Source organism: Leishmania martiniquensis, chromosome 33 (genome assembly GCF_017916325.1).
Source record: "Leishmania martiniquensis isolate LSCM1 chromosome 33, whole genome shotgun sequence".
Lineage (NCBI taxonomy): Eukaryota > Euglenozoa > Kinetoplastea > Trypanosomatida > Trypanosomatidae > Leishmania > Leishmania martiniquensis.
In genome coordinates, this window is record NC_090168.1 from 1,534,586 (window position 1) to 1,548,168 (window position 13,583).

Sequence of the window (13,583 nt, forward strand, 5' to 3'; positions counted from 1 at the left end):
CGCCGGTGGCCGCCGCTGCGCCGCTCGCTGCCCTCCACGAGTCCGAGAGCTTCATGTCGCTCGAGACCGAGGAGCAGCCGCCTGCGCCGCACCGTGTCGGCACGCCGGAGGAGCTACTGCCTGCTGTGCAGCAAGGGGTGGCGCCGCTCGCTGCCCTCTGCGACGCCGAGAGCTTCATGTCGCTGGAGGGCGAACCACTGCAGGGGCGCGGCAGTCCGGCCCGCCGCAGGAGGCCGGCGTGCCTGCGTCTGTCGAGACGCCGCCTGCACGCGAGCTGGCGCACCGTCCCTCGGAGCTGCAGGGCTACTCGCGCTACGACCTCGCAGACGCGGAGAGCGCAGTGCTGCATGAGCAGGAGGAGGAGGCACCGAGGGGCACACACGTCGCCACGCTTGCGGGGGCGCCTGCCCGGCTGACGGTGACGAAGCACCGCGTCCGCCTGGAGGGCGACGCCTGGGCAGGCGTGCTGCTGAAGTGGCGCGACCTGCTCATGCAGGAGCTCACCAGCGACGTCTGCGATGCCACGGCGCTGCAGCCAGCGTCGGTGCAGCAGCTGGTGCTCACAGTTGGCAGCCTCATCGCCGACTTCGAGCTGGCGCACGACGGCCTCTCTGCGGAGAGGCTGGATGAGCAGCTGGCCGACGCGCCCTTCACCCGCACGTGGGTCCTGTACCAGCGCCATGTGGAGCGGGAGGCGACGCCGGTGGCCGCCGCTGCGCCGCTCGCTGCCCTCCACGAGTCCGAGAGCTTCATGTCGCTCGAGACCGAGGAGCAGCCGCCTGCGCCGCACCGTGTCGGCACGCCGGAGGAGCTACTGCCTGCTGTGCAGCAAGGGGTGGCGCCGCTCGCTGCCCTCTGCGACGCCGAGAGCTTCATGTCGCTGGAGGGCGAACCACTGCAGGGGGCGCGGCAGTCCGGCCCGCCGCAGGAGGCCGGCGTGCCTGCGTCTGTCGAGACGCCGCCTGCACGCGAGCTGGCGCACCGTCCCTCGGAGCTGCAGGGCTACTCGCGCTACGACCTCGCAGACGCGGAGAGCGCAGTGCTGCATGAGCAGGAGGAGGAGGCACCGAGGGGCACACACGTCGCCACGCTTGCGGGGGCGCCTGCCCGGCTGACGGTGACGAAGCACCGCGTCCGCCTGGAGGGCGACGCCTGGGCAGGCGTGCTGCTGAAGTGGCGCGACCTGCTCATGCAGGAGCTCACCAGCGACGTCTGCGATGCCACGGCGCTGCAGCCAGCGTCGGTGCAGCAGCTGGTGCTCACAGTTGGCAGCCTCATCGCCGACTTCGAGCTGGCGCACGACGGCCTCTCTGCGGAGAGGCTGGATGAGCAGCTGGCCGACGCGCCCTTCACCCGCACGTGGGTCCTGTACCAGCGCCATGTGGAGCGGGAGGCGACGCCGGTGGCCGCCGCTGCGCCGCTCGCTGCCCTCCACGAGTCCGAGAGCTTCATGTCGCTCGAGACCGAGGAGCAGCCGCCTGCGCCACACCGTGTCGGCACGCCGGAGGAGCTACTGCCTGCTGTGCAGCAAGGGGTGGCGCCGCTCGCTGCCCTCTGCGACGCCGAGAGCTTCATGTCGCTGGAGGGCGAACCACTGCAGGGGGCGCGGCAGTCCGGCCCGCCGCAGGAGGCCGGCGTGCCTGCGTCTGTCGAGACGCCGCCTGCACGCGAGCTGGCGCACCGTCCCTCGGAGCTGCAGGGCTACTCGCGGTACGACCTCGCAGACGCGGAGAGCGCAGTGCTGCATGAGCAGGAGGAGGAGGCACCGAGGGGCACACACGTCGCCACGCTTGCGGGGGCGCCTGCCCGGCTGACGGTGACGAAGCACCGCGTCCGCCTGGAGGGCGACGCCTGGGCAGGCGTGCTGCTGAAGTGGCGCGACCTGCTCATGCAGGAGCTCACCAGCGACGTCTGCGATGCCACGGCGCTGCAGCCAGCGTCGGTGCAGCAGCTGGTGCTCACAGTTGGCAGCCTCATCGCCGACTTCGAGCTGGCGCACGACGGCCTCTCTGCGGAGAGGCTGGATGAGCAGCTGGCCGACGCGCCCTTCACCCGCACGTGGGTCCTGTACCAGCGCCATGTGGAGCGGGAGGCGACGCCGGTGGCCGCCGCTGCGCCGCTCGCTGCCCTCCACGAGTCCGAGAGCTTCATGTCGCTCGAGACCGAGGAGCAGCCGCCTGCGCCACACCGTGTCGGCACGCCGGAGGAGCTACTGCCTGCTGTGCAGCAAGGGGTGGCGCCGCTCGCTGCCCTCTGCGACGCCGAGAGCTTCATGTCGCTGGAGGGCGAACCACTGCAGGGGGCGCGGCAGTCCGGCCCGCCGCAGGAGGCCGGCGTGCCTGCGTCTGTCGAGACGCCGCCTGCACGCGAGCTGGCGCACCGTCCCTCGGAGCTGCAGGGCTACTCGCGCTACGACCTCGCAGACGCGGAGAGCGCAGTGCTGCATGAGCAGGAGGAGGAGCCCTCAGACATTTATGCGACGAAGTCAGCAGAGAGTTCCAGGTTGATTGTAGGTGCGGGATTGCGTGTGCTTGGTGAGCGGCAAACGGAGTCGATGGCAGCTGCAGATGACAGTTCTGTAGTGACGAATGTGCCTGACGAGGCGGTAAGCATGTTGCGGGAGTGGAGCGTAGAGGAAAGATCAACTGAAGCTCTTGTGACACATCATTCTGTAAAGCTTCGAGGACGATATTGGTTTATGGTGTGCTCTTCTCCATTGGTGGCTGAATCGTTCGAGATGGATGTGGCTAATGCGCTTGGTGTTTCCCGAAAGGATGTCCAGCATCTGGTGCTAGTTCCCGGCAGTTTGGTAGGTGCTTTTGATGTTGTGCACACGCACGATGCGCTCACGGCCAGTGCGGTTGATGACGTACTTCGAGTCTACCCTTTCCCGCTGACGTGGAGGCACTATCCAGTGACACAGGAGACTACGGTAGTGTGTCTCGCTGAGGGCGAGAGGGACTCGGTCACCGATGAGAACTCACGGAATTTCGACTGCGCGTCAAACAAAGAGTCAGCCCCTGCTAATGCTGAGCTGCTACTGAGTGACTCTGGCGAACGAAAGCCGCATCCACCCTTACCGGTTTTGGAAGATGCCTCGAAAAGCGTGGTGTCGTCGTGTGGACGGACTTACTCGGCACCGATGACGGCACAGGGAGCGCGGGAGAGCCTCACGGCACCACTTATGGCGGGCGCTGCTTTTAGTCTTACGGAGAAAGAGGGCATTATGAGTAGCTCTCCCACCCCTGCCGTTCTGGAGGACATGAACAACGCTGTGAATACGCCATCGATGGACTTGCCGAGGGATGCAACACCGACTGGGGTGGCGGAGACGGCTCAGTCACCAGAGCCTCAGAAGACGTTGAGTACAAAGCACCGTGTCGGCTTTGTGGGGCATCGATGGACCACTATTCTGAAAATGCAGCGGGACGATTTCGTCGCCGCCTTCAGGAAGGGCACTGGCGAGAAGCTTGGAGTTGAGCCGGACTCCGTGGACAAGGTGCAGTGCAACGACGACACAGGCGACACCATCGTTACTTTTCACGTTACTCACTCCAGCGCGCTGCCGAGCAAGCGCATCGATCTCCTCCTCCGTAGTGCACCCTACTCCGATGTGTGGAAGCTCTACTACGAGAACGCCCCGCCGGAGTCACAGGAGGAGGTCGACGATGGCGTCGCCACATTCCACCGCGTCGGCTTTGTGGGGAGTAAGTGGAAGGACTTGATCAGTCGTGATTTGGCTCGCTTTAACGACGCGTTCGTAGCTGATACGGCAACTGCCCTGAGTGTCACCCCGCAAGCGGTGAAGATCGCCGACTATGCAGTCGCAGATGACATTGTCGTTGACTTCTACGTCGCCCACGCAGTGACAGGCTCGGAGGAGTTAATTGATGCTAAGCTCGAGCAGTTCGACTACCAGCACGTTTGGGAGCTCTACGGAACCACAAACGAGGTAGACGAGCAGCAGCGCGTCGTTCCGTGCGTGATGAAGCGCAGCCCCACGTCCCATCGCACATCGCCCTCCTCCCCTGCCCTACTGCGGATGCCTCTCTCGAGCTCCCTCTTTCCTGTCGACGGCTTCTGCCCAAGTTGTCGTCGGCGCTTCTCCCCACAGCAGGAGCTGCCCCAATTGGGTAACGGTGGTGGCTGGTATCCACAGCCGGTGCACAGCCACGCTAGCTCAGTGGGCGACACGGTTCGCGCCACGCTGACAGAGGGCAACTCCGTGGCGTTCGACCGGCCATCACCGCTTCCACCGGTAGCGAAGAAGCTCACCCCGCGCGAAAGTTGGGAGTTGCAGACTTGGCAGCCGCCGAACGTGCAACGAGCGCGTGGTACCTCGCTCACGCGCGGCGCTCAGACAGCCCCACGTGCACCTTGGTACCCTAGCGGCAATACCTATCTCGTTCCTCACCCGCCGAGGAGGCGCTCTCCAAGCAAGACCAAGCGGCGACGTCAGCGTCGAATCGATCTGCGTGAGCTGGAGAGTGAGTTGTCCCGTAAGCAGCGTCAGCGCAAGCACCAGGAACGCCAAGAGCAGCTCGATCGAGAAATGCGCCGCTCGCTTAACTGCAGCCGGTCATCACTGCCTCCCGGTACCACCGCCAATTTGCCGCGCAGCTTCCTGCCACCCATTCCTGCCCGCTACACAAAGGTTCGGCCAGGCCTGCAGCACATGAATGGTCCTGGATATCTGATGGAGTAGCGAAGTGTACAGCAATGCTCACCGCGCACGCGCACGTGGGGGTCGGTGCGTGTGCGCCTGTCTTACCCACGCACAAATAGCGGACAAAAGCACCGCACAAGCTTTTCGGACGTACCCGTGTCTGTGCTCTTGTCTTTCTCCAGTTTCCAGGTCGCGCGCTCTCTCTTCCACTCCCCGAAGGGGACTTCTCTGCCACTCCCTTTTTACCTCCTTCTCCTGTTTCGCACACCGAGACGCTCTCCAACTCTCGCTTTCACGTTGGCGCGCGGGGGGTTCAGAGTCCTTTCGACGTTTCTGTTGGCTCCCCTTCCTCGCTGATGTTAGACGGCCGCCGGTCTTCCAGCGATTGGATTTTTTTTCTCTCTGTCGCGTATGATCCATTGTTGTATGAATGTGTGTGTCCGTGTGTCTCAGTGGGAAATCGATGCAGGGCTGCCCGTTCGTCCCGCCCTTGGCCACGTTCTTATTGCTTCGGCTTATCCCTCCCTCCCCCTCCCTCTCCCCTCCGTCTCACTTTCTCGCTCACCTCCCTTTATGTATGTATGCGTGTGTTTGTGTCATCTCTGTTGCTGAGCTCTGTGCGCCCTTTGATCTCCGACTCATCCCCCTCTTCCCTCATCTTGTCCCCGTAGAGCCTTTTCTATTTGTCTCATTCTCTATTGCCTCATCCCCTCTCCCTACCACCACACCACACACACGCAGAGAAGCACGCAGACCTCGTCCGTACGCCATCGAGGATGCGCCTCTGTGTGAGGGGGGCGCATCTGTGTAGAGGAAAGGAAGATGAGAGGGGGGCGGCGGCGGTGCGCACACCTGCGTCTCTCTTCCTCCTCTCTCCTCTCTTCTTGGCTGTGCCCCAGTTCCTTGACGTCTTCGCTTGCCTGTGCCTTCCTCCCTCCCTCGCCCTTTTTTGTTTTTGTTTCCAAGTCTGTTTCACTCTGTTTGGCCGTCGGTATTTGTGCCCCCTCCCCTCCCCTCCCCCTCTCTGTATCTGTTCGTGAGTGTGTGTCTTCCTCACACACTCACGAACAGACACGCACCGTCTCCCTCCGGCTCCCCCGCTTTGTTTTTGTTTGCCTCTCCGAATACACTCTTCTCATCCGCCACCGCCCCCTCACGCATATTTGTCCAAATGCGAGCACAAGAAGGCGCGTGTATGTATAGTGAAGTACCACCAGTGGCTCTGCAGATTCATTGCTGCAGCGGCCTCTTCTCCTGCCTAGCTGATGTCTATGGAAGACCAGAGCACGCAGGCAAGATGGCTCAAGATAGCTAGCGCCTCCACATTCTCTTCTCTCGACGACGATGACGCATAATTCAAGTACAAAGGTGCGGCGGCGCGGATGCTCCCGTTGCGCCTTCCTGTAATGCAATCCCCGAAGGCGAGCCTACCACACCGTCATGCTGCCATGCCCTTTCACCTGCATACGCGCAGACCAACTGGAAGTTTCTTACACAGGCGCGGATGCTCGCACGCTCGTTGCATGCGTGCATTGGGTGAATCTCTTTCCCCTTATTTGCCTACTGAGGTTGTGAGTGTAAGTCGCGTCTCTCGCGCGAACACCTTCGTCTCCACCGCCACCTCTCCAGCCTTCCACGTCTCGCACTCTGTTCGCTGTTTCTCCTGTACAAATTGTACGGGCACCTTCCCCGCCAAGGGGTACCGGCGCTTTGATTGTACGCTGGTCGATGTGGTCACTCCTACCCCACTTAGCCGATCGACCTCGCCTCGCAGTGGAGGGCCTTCCTCCAGATTGTCGGGATGCACGCGGCACACCTGTATGTGTGTGGCACAGCCCCGCCACTGGCACCCTCAGTCAAGAACAAAGAGCCTAGTACATACCTCGACCAAGTTGTCAGCGCTGGAAAGAATGGCGCACTAACGGAACGCCCATCGAAGACGCCAACGGTAGATGGGAAAATGCTCGGATTTTCTTCTGTAACCCTGGCGCCAGCGGCTGTCGCCAGCTTCTCCGGCAGCCCTGCGCGACGATGGGGGGCGCTGACGGAGCGGTTCGGCATCACAGGGACAGTGAACGGGCGAGCACTCAAGCGCACTGAGCCGGCTGCAGTCGACGCTGCACTGGCATTCAGCGAACCCGAGCCGGGTTGTGAGTTGTTGCCAAAAATGTCTCCATCACGTGCTACGACAGGCGAGAGGCCTCGCCACGAACTTCTCCCAGCGAGGTGGACGCCTGCCTTTCAAGCGCACGGCACAGCGTTAGGAATGGCCTCCGTGACCGTCACAGCGCATCACCCGTATAACGGCGAAAATCCATGCCAAGTCACCGATAGTGCGCGAGGTGATGTTTCGACACCTCATATGCCGATCCCAACGCTCTCGAAGGCCGTGAAACCTTCGCAACAGTCGTTGCGGAGCCCCACTCCAATCGAAAAGGCATCCGTCCCATGGCCTGCCGCGGCTGCCTCCTCCATCGCCTCTGTGCAGCGAATGCTGATCGAGTACGAGGCGCTCTGCCGGCGCGATCTCATGATTGACTTTTACCTCACGTACCCTAACCGCCTTGCAGTTGGGGTGGTGCCGCCCCCGCCGCCGCGGCAGTCAGAGCTCACTGCATCCACCGCCTCGAGGTTACTCATGAGTAAACCACCGCCAGGAATCAACCCCTCTCGATCGACCAGTAAAAGGCGAACGCTTCGTGCGTCAAAAAAAGCAAAGATGGCTGGCAGAAGACGAACGGCTTCAGCTGGCGAGTGGCGCCGCTTTCGGCTTGTTTTTCCGGGTGCCCTCTGGCCGTTTGTCCTCCGCTATCATCGCCAGCTGCTCGTCCACGCACTGAGACATGATGCTGATGCTGCCCTGCTTTCCGGTGAGACGGTTGAGGTCTTCAGCCTGTACGCTGCGGAGGAGGAGATCGAAATCATTATGGCTGTAAGGGAGTCTCCCGCCTCACGGTCGAATATCTCGGCTGCCCTCTCGCGTAGCCCTTTTGCCGAAGCGTGGGAGGTGTACAACGCGGTGGCGGTCTTCCTTTCCCGCAGGGTACCCCAAACACCACCACCACCACCGTCGGTGCTGTCGCCACCACTTTCGTACGAGAGCGCCGCTTGCGCCAGCGCTGCAACGACTCCTGCAGCGGTGGGCAAAGCCGCAACCACAGTGCAACCGGTGATAGTGTCACCACTGCCTCCCCTACCAGCGCCGCACAAGTCTAAGATGGGAACGACCTCGTTTACAAAGGCATCGTTGTCAACCGTTGAGCCCACTGCCGCAGCGTTGCCGATGTGCCGGCCGCTGAACATGAGGGTACCGCTGCTTTTCCCTGCGGAGAACACCGACGAGCTGCAGAGACTTGTCGATACAGCGCCATCACCGCTGCGGCTGGCGCTGCGCCGGGATGCTATGTACGCTGTGTCGGATGCCGAAGTGCAAGTCTACTCATGGGCCGTTCATCCAGCCGGCCTATACGTTGAGCTCCTCCTGCGCTGTACTGACGGCAGCGACGCATACTTTGCGTTCAACGCCGAGACAGCTATCGATCGCTGCCCGTTCATGGAAACCTGGGACGTGATTCGAGCCTACACCACTGGGATGGCATCAGTGAACGTAACGGTGCCACTTGTTGTGAAGCACGGTGCCTCAAGGGCGCCCATCCGTGCACCGTCGCTGCAGTCGATGGAGACGAGTGTGCTGACGATGACTTCTTCCGTGGGACAGACCAAGACCGCTACCGCGTCACAGCCGCAGACGTTTGCGTGTTCCTCCTCACCGCACCCTGTGTGTGAGCAGAGCGCGTGGCTGTTGCCTGCGGGTGCTTCCCTTAGCGCCTCTGAGCACGCAAAGAGTGAGCAGAACTGCGGGAACCCTTCCGACACAGTCTACGGTCTCATTGCTGGAAACGGTGCCCACCCCAGCGTGAAGCTGCCCCGGGTGAGCCCAAGCGCAGTGGCCGTCTCAGCGAGCACTGTGACGACGACAACGCCCCGTGAACTGGCAGCGGTGAAATCGAAATGGCGCGCAATGAACATGGCAACAACCCAAATGCCTGCAAAATTCTCGACGGCTGTGGCAGCGGGACAGATGAAGGCGTCGGCCAGCATGTCACTGCTCATGCAGAGCGATTCGGTAAGGTCGTCGCTTTCCTCCGCCTCTTCAGCACTGAAGGCCAGAAGCATTGCCCACCCTTCTGCGAGCGCCGTCTCAACAAGCACGTTGCAGCACCTGCCGCGGGCACGCTCGGCAAATGAGCGCACTGCTTTGATGATCGATAAGTTGGAACGAGAGGTGCAGGAGTCTACCGAGTCGGCCAAATACTTTGCACAGCAACTTGCCTCACGCTCAATGACCACCAAAAGTACATCACCTCGTCCCCTTGCTCACGCGTCGCAATCGATGGAGACGAAAAGCGACACAAGGACGACGAATAGAGCCCTCCTGTCACCCCTCCTTTGTCGGCCCGCGCGACCCATATCGTCACATTCGTCGGACCACACGGCAAACGTCGTGCAGGAGCGGCTCTCTTCTCCTGTGCTCCTCGACGCCCAGCGGCAGTATGAAAGAAGGCTGCGCTCCGGAATAGTGCGGAGAGCGCTAGCACGGTTGTCCTCGGCGTCCTCTGCCGCCACAGAGGGTTCTTGGCTGGGTGATTTGAATTCGATTTCATCTGCGGAGCGAGTCCGTGGGTCGACCATCGTCCACATGGAGAGGGAGGCGTATGGATCGGGCTCGCTTGTGAGCGATAATGGGGCCGAGCGGAGATCGTCTTGCATGGAGGTAACTGAGATGCGGACGACCTCCTCGCTGCATCTCGCTCTTGTTCCCTTGCTGGTGCCGCACGACTCTCAGGAGCAGGCGGCAGCGGTTGCGCAGGAGCCGCTCGCTTCGCACAGGTCCTCTGACGCAGTCGATCAACGCTCGAAATCGCTGCGTGTGTACAAGATCATGCGTGCCATCAGTGACAGAGAGGAAGGGACGGTTGTCAGTGAGTCACCTGAACCGATCGTACCCTCTGCACACGCCACCGCGCTGAAGCAGACACTTGAGCTGCCGTCGCTGATGAAATCGATAGCCCCGTTGCAGCACGAGCCTTCAGCGCGCCACTCAACTGCCAAGCCGCAGCGTGGTAGCCGAGAAACAACTGAATGCGAAAGGATTGCAGGCGGCGACCGCACTGCAAAGGACCAAAGAGAGGCCCCGTCCCCTTCTCTGAACTCTGGAGTGGAGACGAAGTCAGCGGTGCAGAAAGCACACCTGAGTCGCACGAAAGGAATGTGCGCCTCCTCCAAAACGGGGAAAAAGCGGACGGCATTGTCAGTGCAGAGCCCGTTGCTAGCGAAGCATGCGGTGGAGACGGACGTTCAGATTTCATTTGGCCTCCTGATGGCAGCCGTAGAGAAGGCGATCGTCGGGCGCGACCCAAAGCTCTACACGGAGTCGGTGGCGGCATCGGATGAACCGTTGCAGCCTTACAGCCGTGAACCGATGTCTGGGGTGAGCCCCAACTCCGCCACCACCTCGTCTGCCTTTTCGCCAGGTATCGTGGAGTCGACGACGCAGCGCCGCGCCCTTCTCACCGGAAGCATCCTGAACGCTTCCGCGAAGAGTACGGATATCAGTCCGTTAGAGTGCTTCTCCCCAACCTCTGCCTCTGCACCCTCTGCACTGGCGGAGTGTGCGCAAACGCTTCAGGTACAGTTGCCCAGAAGCCCGGGGGAACGTCTGGTGGCTGACCACGTCGATGACGTAACGGAGGCAGCGGTAGCCGGTGTTCCGTCGCTGCTGAGGTCCGCCAAGGCGAAAATGCGGGCCACGAGCAGTGCTGAAGAACCCTCACCCGAGGCCGACCTCTCAGTCTCAAAACCCACGTTGTCCTGCGAGCTTGACTCGCCGGAGTCCCAGCAGGTGCTGGAACGGTGTCGCCTGCTTCACGGCCGTCAGCTCCCCAAGTTCGCAACAGCCGCTGCGACTGTTCGGGTGCGCGTTCGTCGCTTCTTCTCCGTCTCAGGTCTCACTCAGGAGAAGCTTGCCGGCATACTGGAGGAGGCACGTTCTCTTTTTCTCTCGGAGGCGTGCGCTGCGCTTGACGCGTCACCGAATTTGGTGGACGAGGTGCAGCTTTCTGGCAACCTCACGGTGGATGTGACGCTGCGCGTGCTGGACAGCGACCTGGGGGAAGAATGGCGCTCCGTACTGATGGCGTATGACTACCCGCAGCTGAGCGAGCTACTAGCTCGCTCAGCTGCGACACAATCACCGCAGGCTCCAGATCCGATAGAAGTCGACGCAGCGTCGCAGGAAGCAAGTTGCGAGAACCTCTTCTGCAGCATAGCATCCATCTCCGCGCCAGACGGCGGAGACACCACCTCACTCGCTGTCTACATAAAGGGTTCCTTGTGGCCAGGGGTCATAGATGCGCAAGCGGATGTACTACGCGAGGCTCTTATCACAGATACGAATGTCTCTCTGTCCGCTTCTGAGCTTTCTGTGCAGAGAGTGAGCGTGGCATCGTTTGGCCAAGGGGCATTGTTCACATTTCTTCTCCGGAACTGCGGTGCTAGCCCGGGGCGCGCGGCACAGGACGCGCTGCAGCAGTGTCCTTTTGCTGCTGTCTGGGAGCTTTACCGCCGCCTCCACGGAGTCTCACGCCACTCCATGAGTCATCAAGTCACAGACACTACGTGTGCACTACAGCTGGGCGGGCAGGCGTGGGAGCAGGTGGTAAAGGAGCACGGTGGCCTCCTAGCGGAAACCTTTGCGTGGGAGATGCTGCAGTGCCTGCGTGGCAGTGATAGCGCCTCCGTGACAGGCAGCGTTTCGGTGACGGACGTGGCGGCGAAGCCAGGCGGGCTGACCATTGCGTACGAGATTACGAAAACGGCGGATGGTACTGACGTAGATCGAGGCCGAGTAGCGGATGCGGTGAAGGAGTACCCCTTTCCCGAACTGTGGAAGGTGTACGACACCTTCATGCTGGCCCGAGGTCCGTTCAAGTACACCAAGAACGCGCAGTGGATCGCGTCCCGCCGCCTTCGCAACCTGAGCACCGCTTACGAGGTCGCCAAAGAGCTGACTGAGCCCCGGCTCTCACATCTGGATTCCGGGCTCCTGATATCTTCACGCCCCCTGGAGACGGATGTGGCGGCCGTCACGCCGCCTGAAGAAATCGAAAAGGACGTCCAATGGACGTTCGAGGGCACTCCGGAAATGACGGAGGCGAAGGAGTACGTGCTCAAGTACTTGCCGACGCCGACGGCGGTGTCGGAGCTCTTGGAGTCACTAGTGCCGCTGGAGACTGCAGCCGTGACCACCACGCGGTCGTCGCATGCCGACGTCGCGGAGGTTCCCCTGGGAGCCGTCGTTCCTGATATGCGCGCCGCTTCCAGGGAAGGTGAGAGCGCAAGAGCGAAGAGACGTGCCGCAACCCCCCCACCCGCACTTTCTTTTCTGGAGAACTCCCCACAACAGCAGAGCCAATCGCTGGAGGGGGAGGAGGAGGCGCAGCAGCAGCGGTGGCGGCGTGGCCACCGACATCGTCGCAGCACACGCGCAAAGCACAAGCGGCGCAGCCGACAGCGAGCGTCAAGGTACGCTGCAGCTGTGTCATCGATGGAGGCGGAGCCCGAGGAAGAGGAGGAAGGAACAGAGACCACGACGTCTTCGGAGAGTGACAGACTTGTCGAGCACGCCGCCGCGCCGCGGGCTGCGCCTCTGCGCAGCAGCCCAGTCGTTAGAGCGACAGTCCGAGTGCTCGCCTCTCCAGTGGCTGCCCAGGCCTCTCTCGGTATTCCCACGCCCATCTCACAATCATCGCTCATAACAGTCCTCAGCAGCGCCGAGCCGGTCGAGCCTCGCGCGTCTCCTGCCGTCCAGGTGCCCGCCCCCCTTTCTCCGAGACCGAAAAGCGTAGTAACCCCACCCGTCTTCTCCCTGTCTCATCCAGCCTCCATTACCGCTGCTGACGAGGCTGCGTTTCTGCCAAGGCTCTACCTCGAGGCCAGAGGTGTGAAACCACGTGCTCTGCAGGCAGAGCAGTGCCATCTCATGCGGTCGCGGCTGCCCCTTAGAAAGGTCTTTCCGGAGGCACCGATCACGCTTCTAGACATGTGCATGACGCATTCTTCTTTGGAAGGTGTGGCGGACTCGCAGCTCGCCGCATGCATCCTTCCCACAGTGTTTCGCCCTCAGTACAGCGCGTATCATCACGTAGGTGCATCCGCGGCGCCTCACGAGCTGCTTCATAAATGCCAGATCGAGAAGGCGACGACTCAGCTGTTCAGTGTGCCGAGTCCGTACTGTAGCGTCCCGGCTTCGTTCTATCACAGCCGCTCTTCCCCATTGCTCACTCCCGCGTCCTCCCTTTCCCGCTGCGGCAGCGCGGCTAGCATGCTGTCAGCCGTCGCCAGCACCTCAGCACCCCCGCTTCAGGGTACGAGCATGTCCCCGAGTCGCTCGTCGTCATTTGTTGTCGTCTCTATAGAACCGAACAGCTTACTGGAGAGGCTGCGGGACGACGTGCACATGGTTGAAGAGGCCATTCGCACGCGCTACCCTCGCTTGCAGCGCGACCTCATGATCGCGACGGCAGCGGCCACCCTGCCCAGCTCGTGAAGAGACCATCAGTTCAAGCGCCGTGGAACGCAGGAGTTAGGTGCGAGAGTGTGTCTTCGCTGTCGCTGTTGCTCTTGCCAAGGAAGGAGCTGTGGGTCGTGATTGGCCGCTGCTCGCAAGGCGCGCGTATGTCGGGCTGTCGGCGCCGCCTCACCGTCTCTGGCTGCTAGGGAAGAGGCGATGATTCGTGGTGCCGGTTTAGACTCCCTCGAGGATACGGTGGCGAATTGCTGGGCGCCTTCGATGGGCAGCCTCTGCCCCGTTGTACGCGTGTACTTGACCTGCCCGTGGCCATGCAGGGAACGCGAG

The 13,583-nt window shown here is 61.8% G+C and overlaps 2 protein-coding genes across 2 annotated transcripts; both read left to right on the plus strand.

The window, feature by feature from the left end:
• Positions 1-490: 490 nt before the first annotated feature.
• On the plus strand, positions 491-4,705 carry LSCM1_02823 (uncharacterized protein; the record flags this gene model as incomplete). Its single annotated transcript, XM_067320390.1, has 1 exon — positions 491-4,705. One exon carries the CDS (start codon positions 491-493, stop codon positions 4,703-4,705), a length of 4,215 nt encoding a protein of 1,404 aa, XP_067175765.1.
• Positions 4,706-6,932: 2,227 nt separating this feature from the next.
• LSCM1_02824 (uncharacterized protein) lies at positions 6,933-13,274 on the plus strand (the record flags this gene model as incomplete). Its single annotated transcript, XM_067320391.1, has 1 exon — positions 6,933-13,274. One exon carries the CDS (start codon positions 6,933-6,935, stop codon positions 13,272-13,274), a length of 6,342 nt encoding a protein of 2,113 aa, XP_067175766.1.
• Positions 13,275-13,583: the final 309 nt, after the last annotated feature.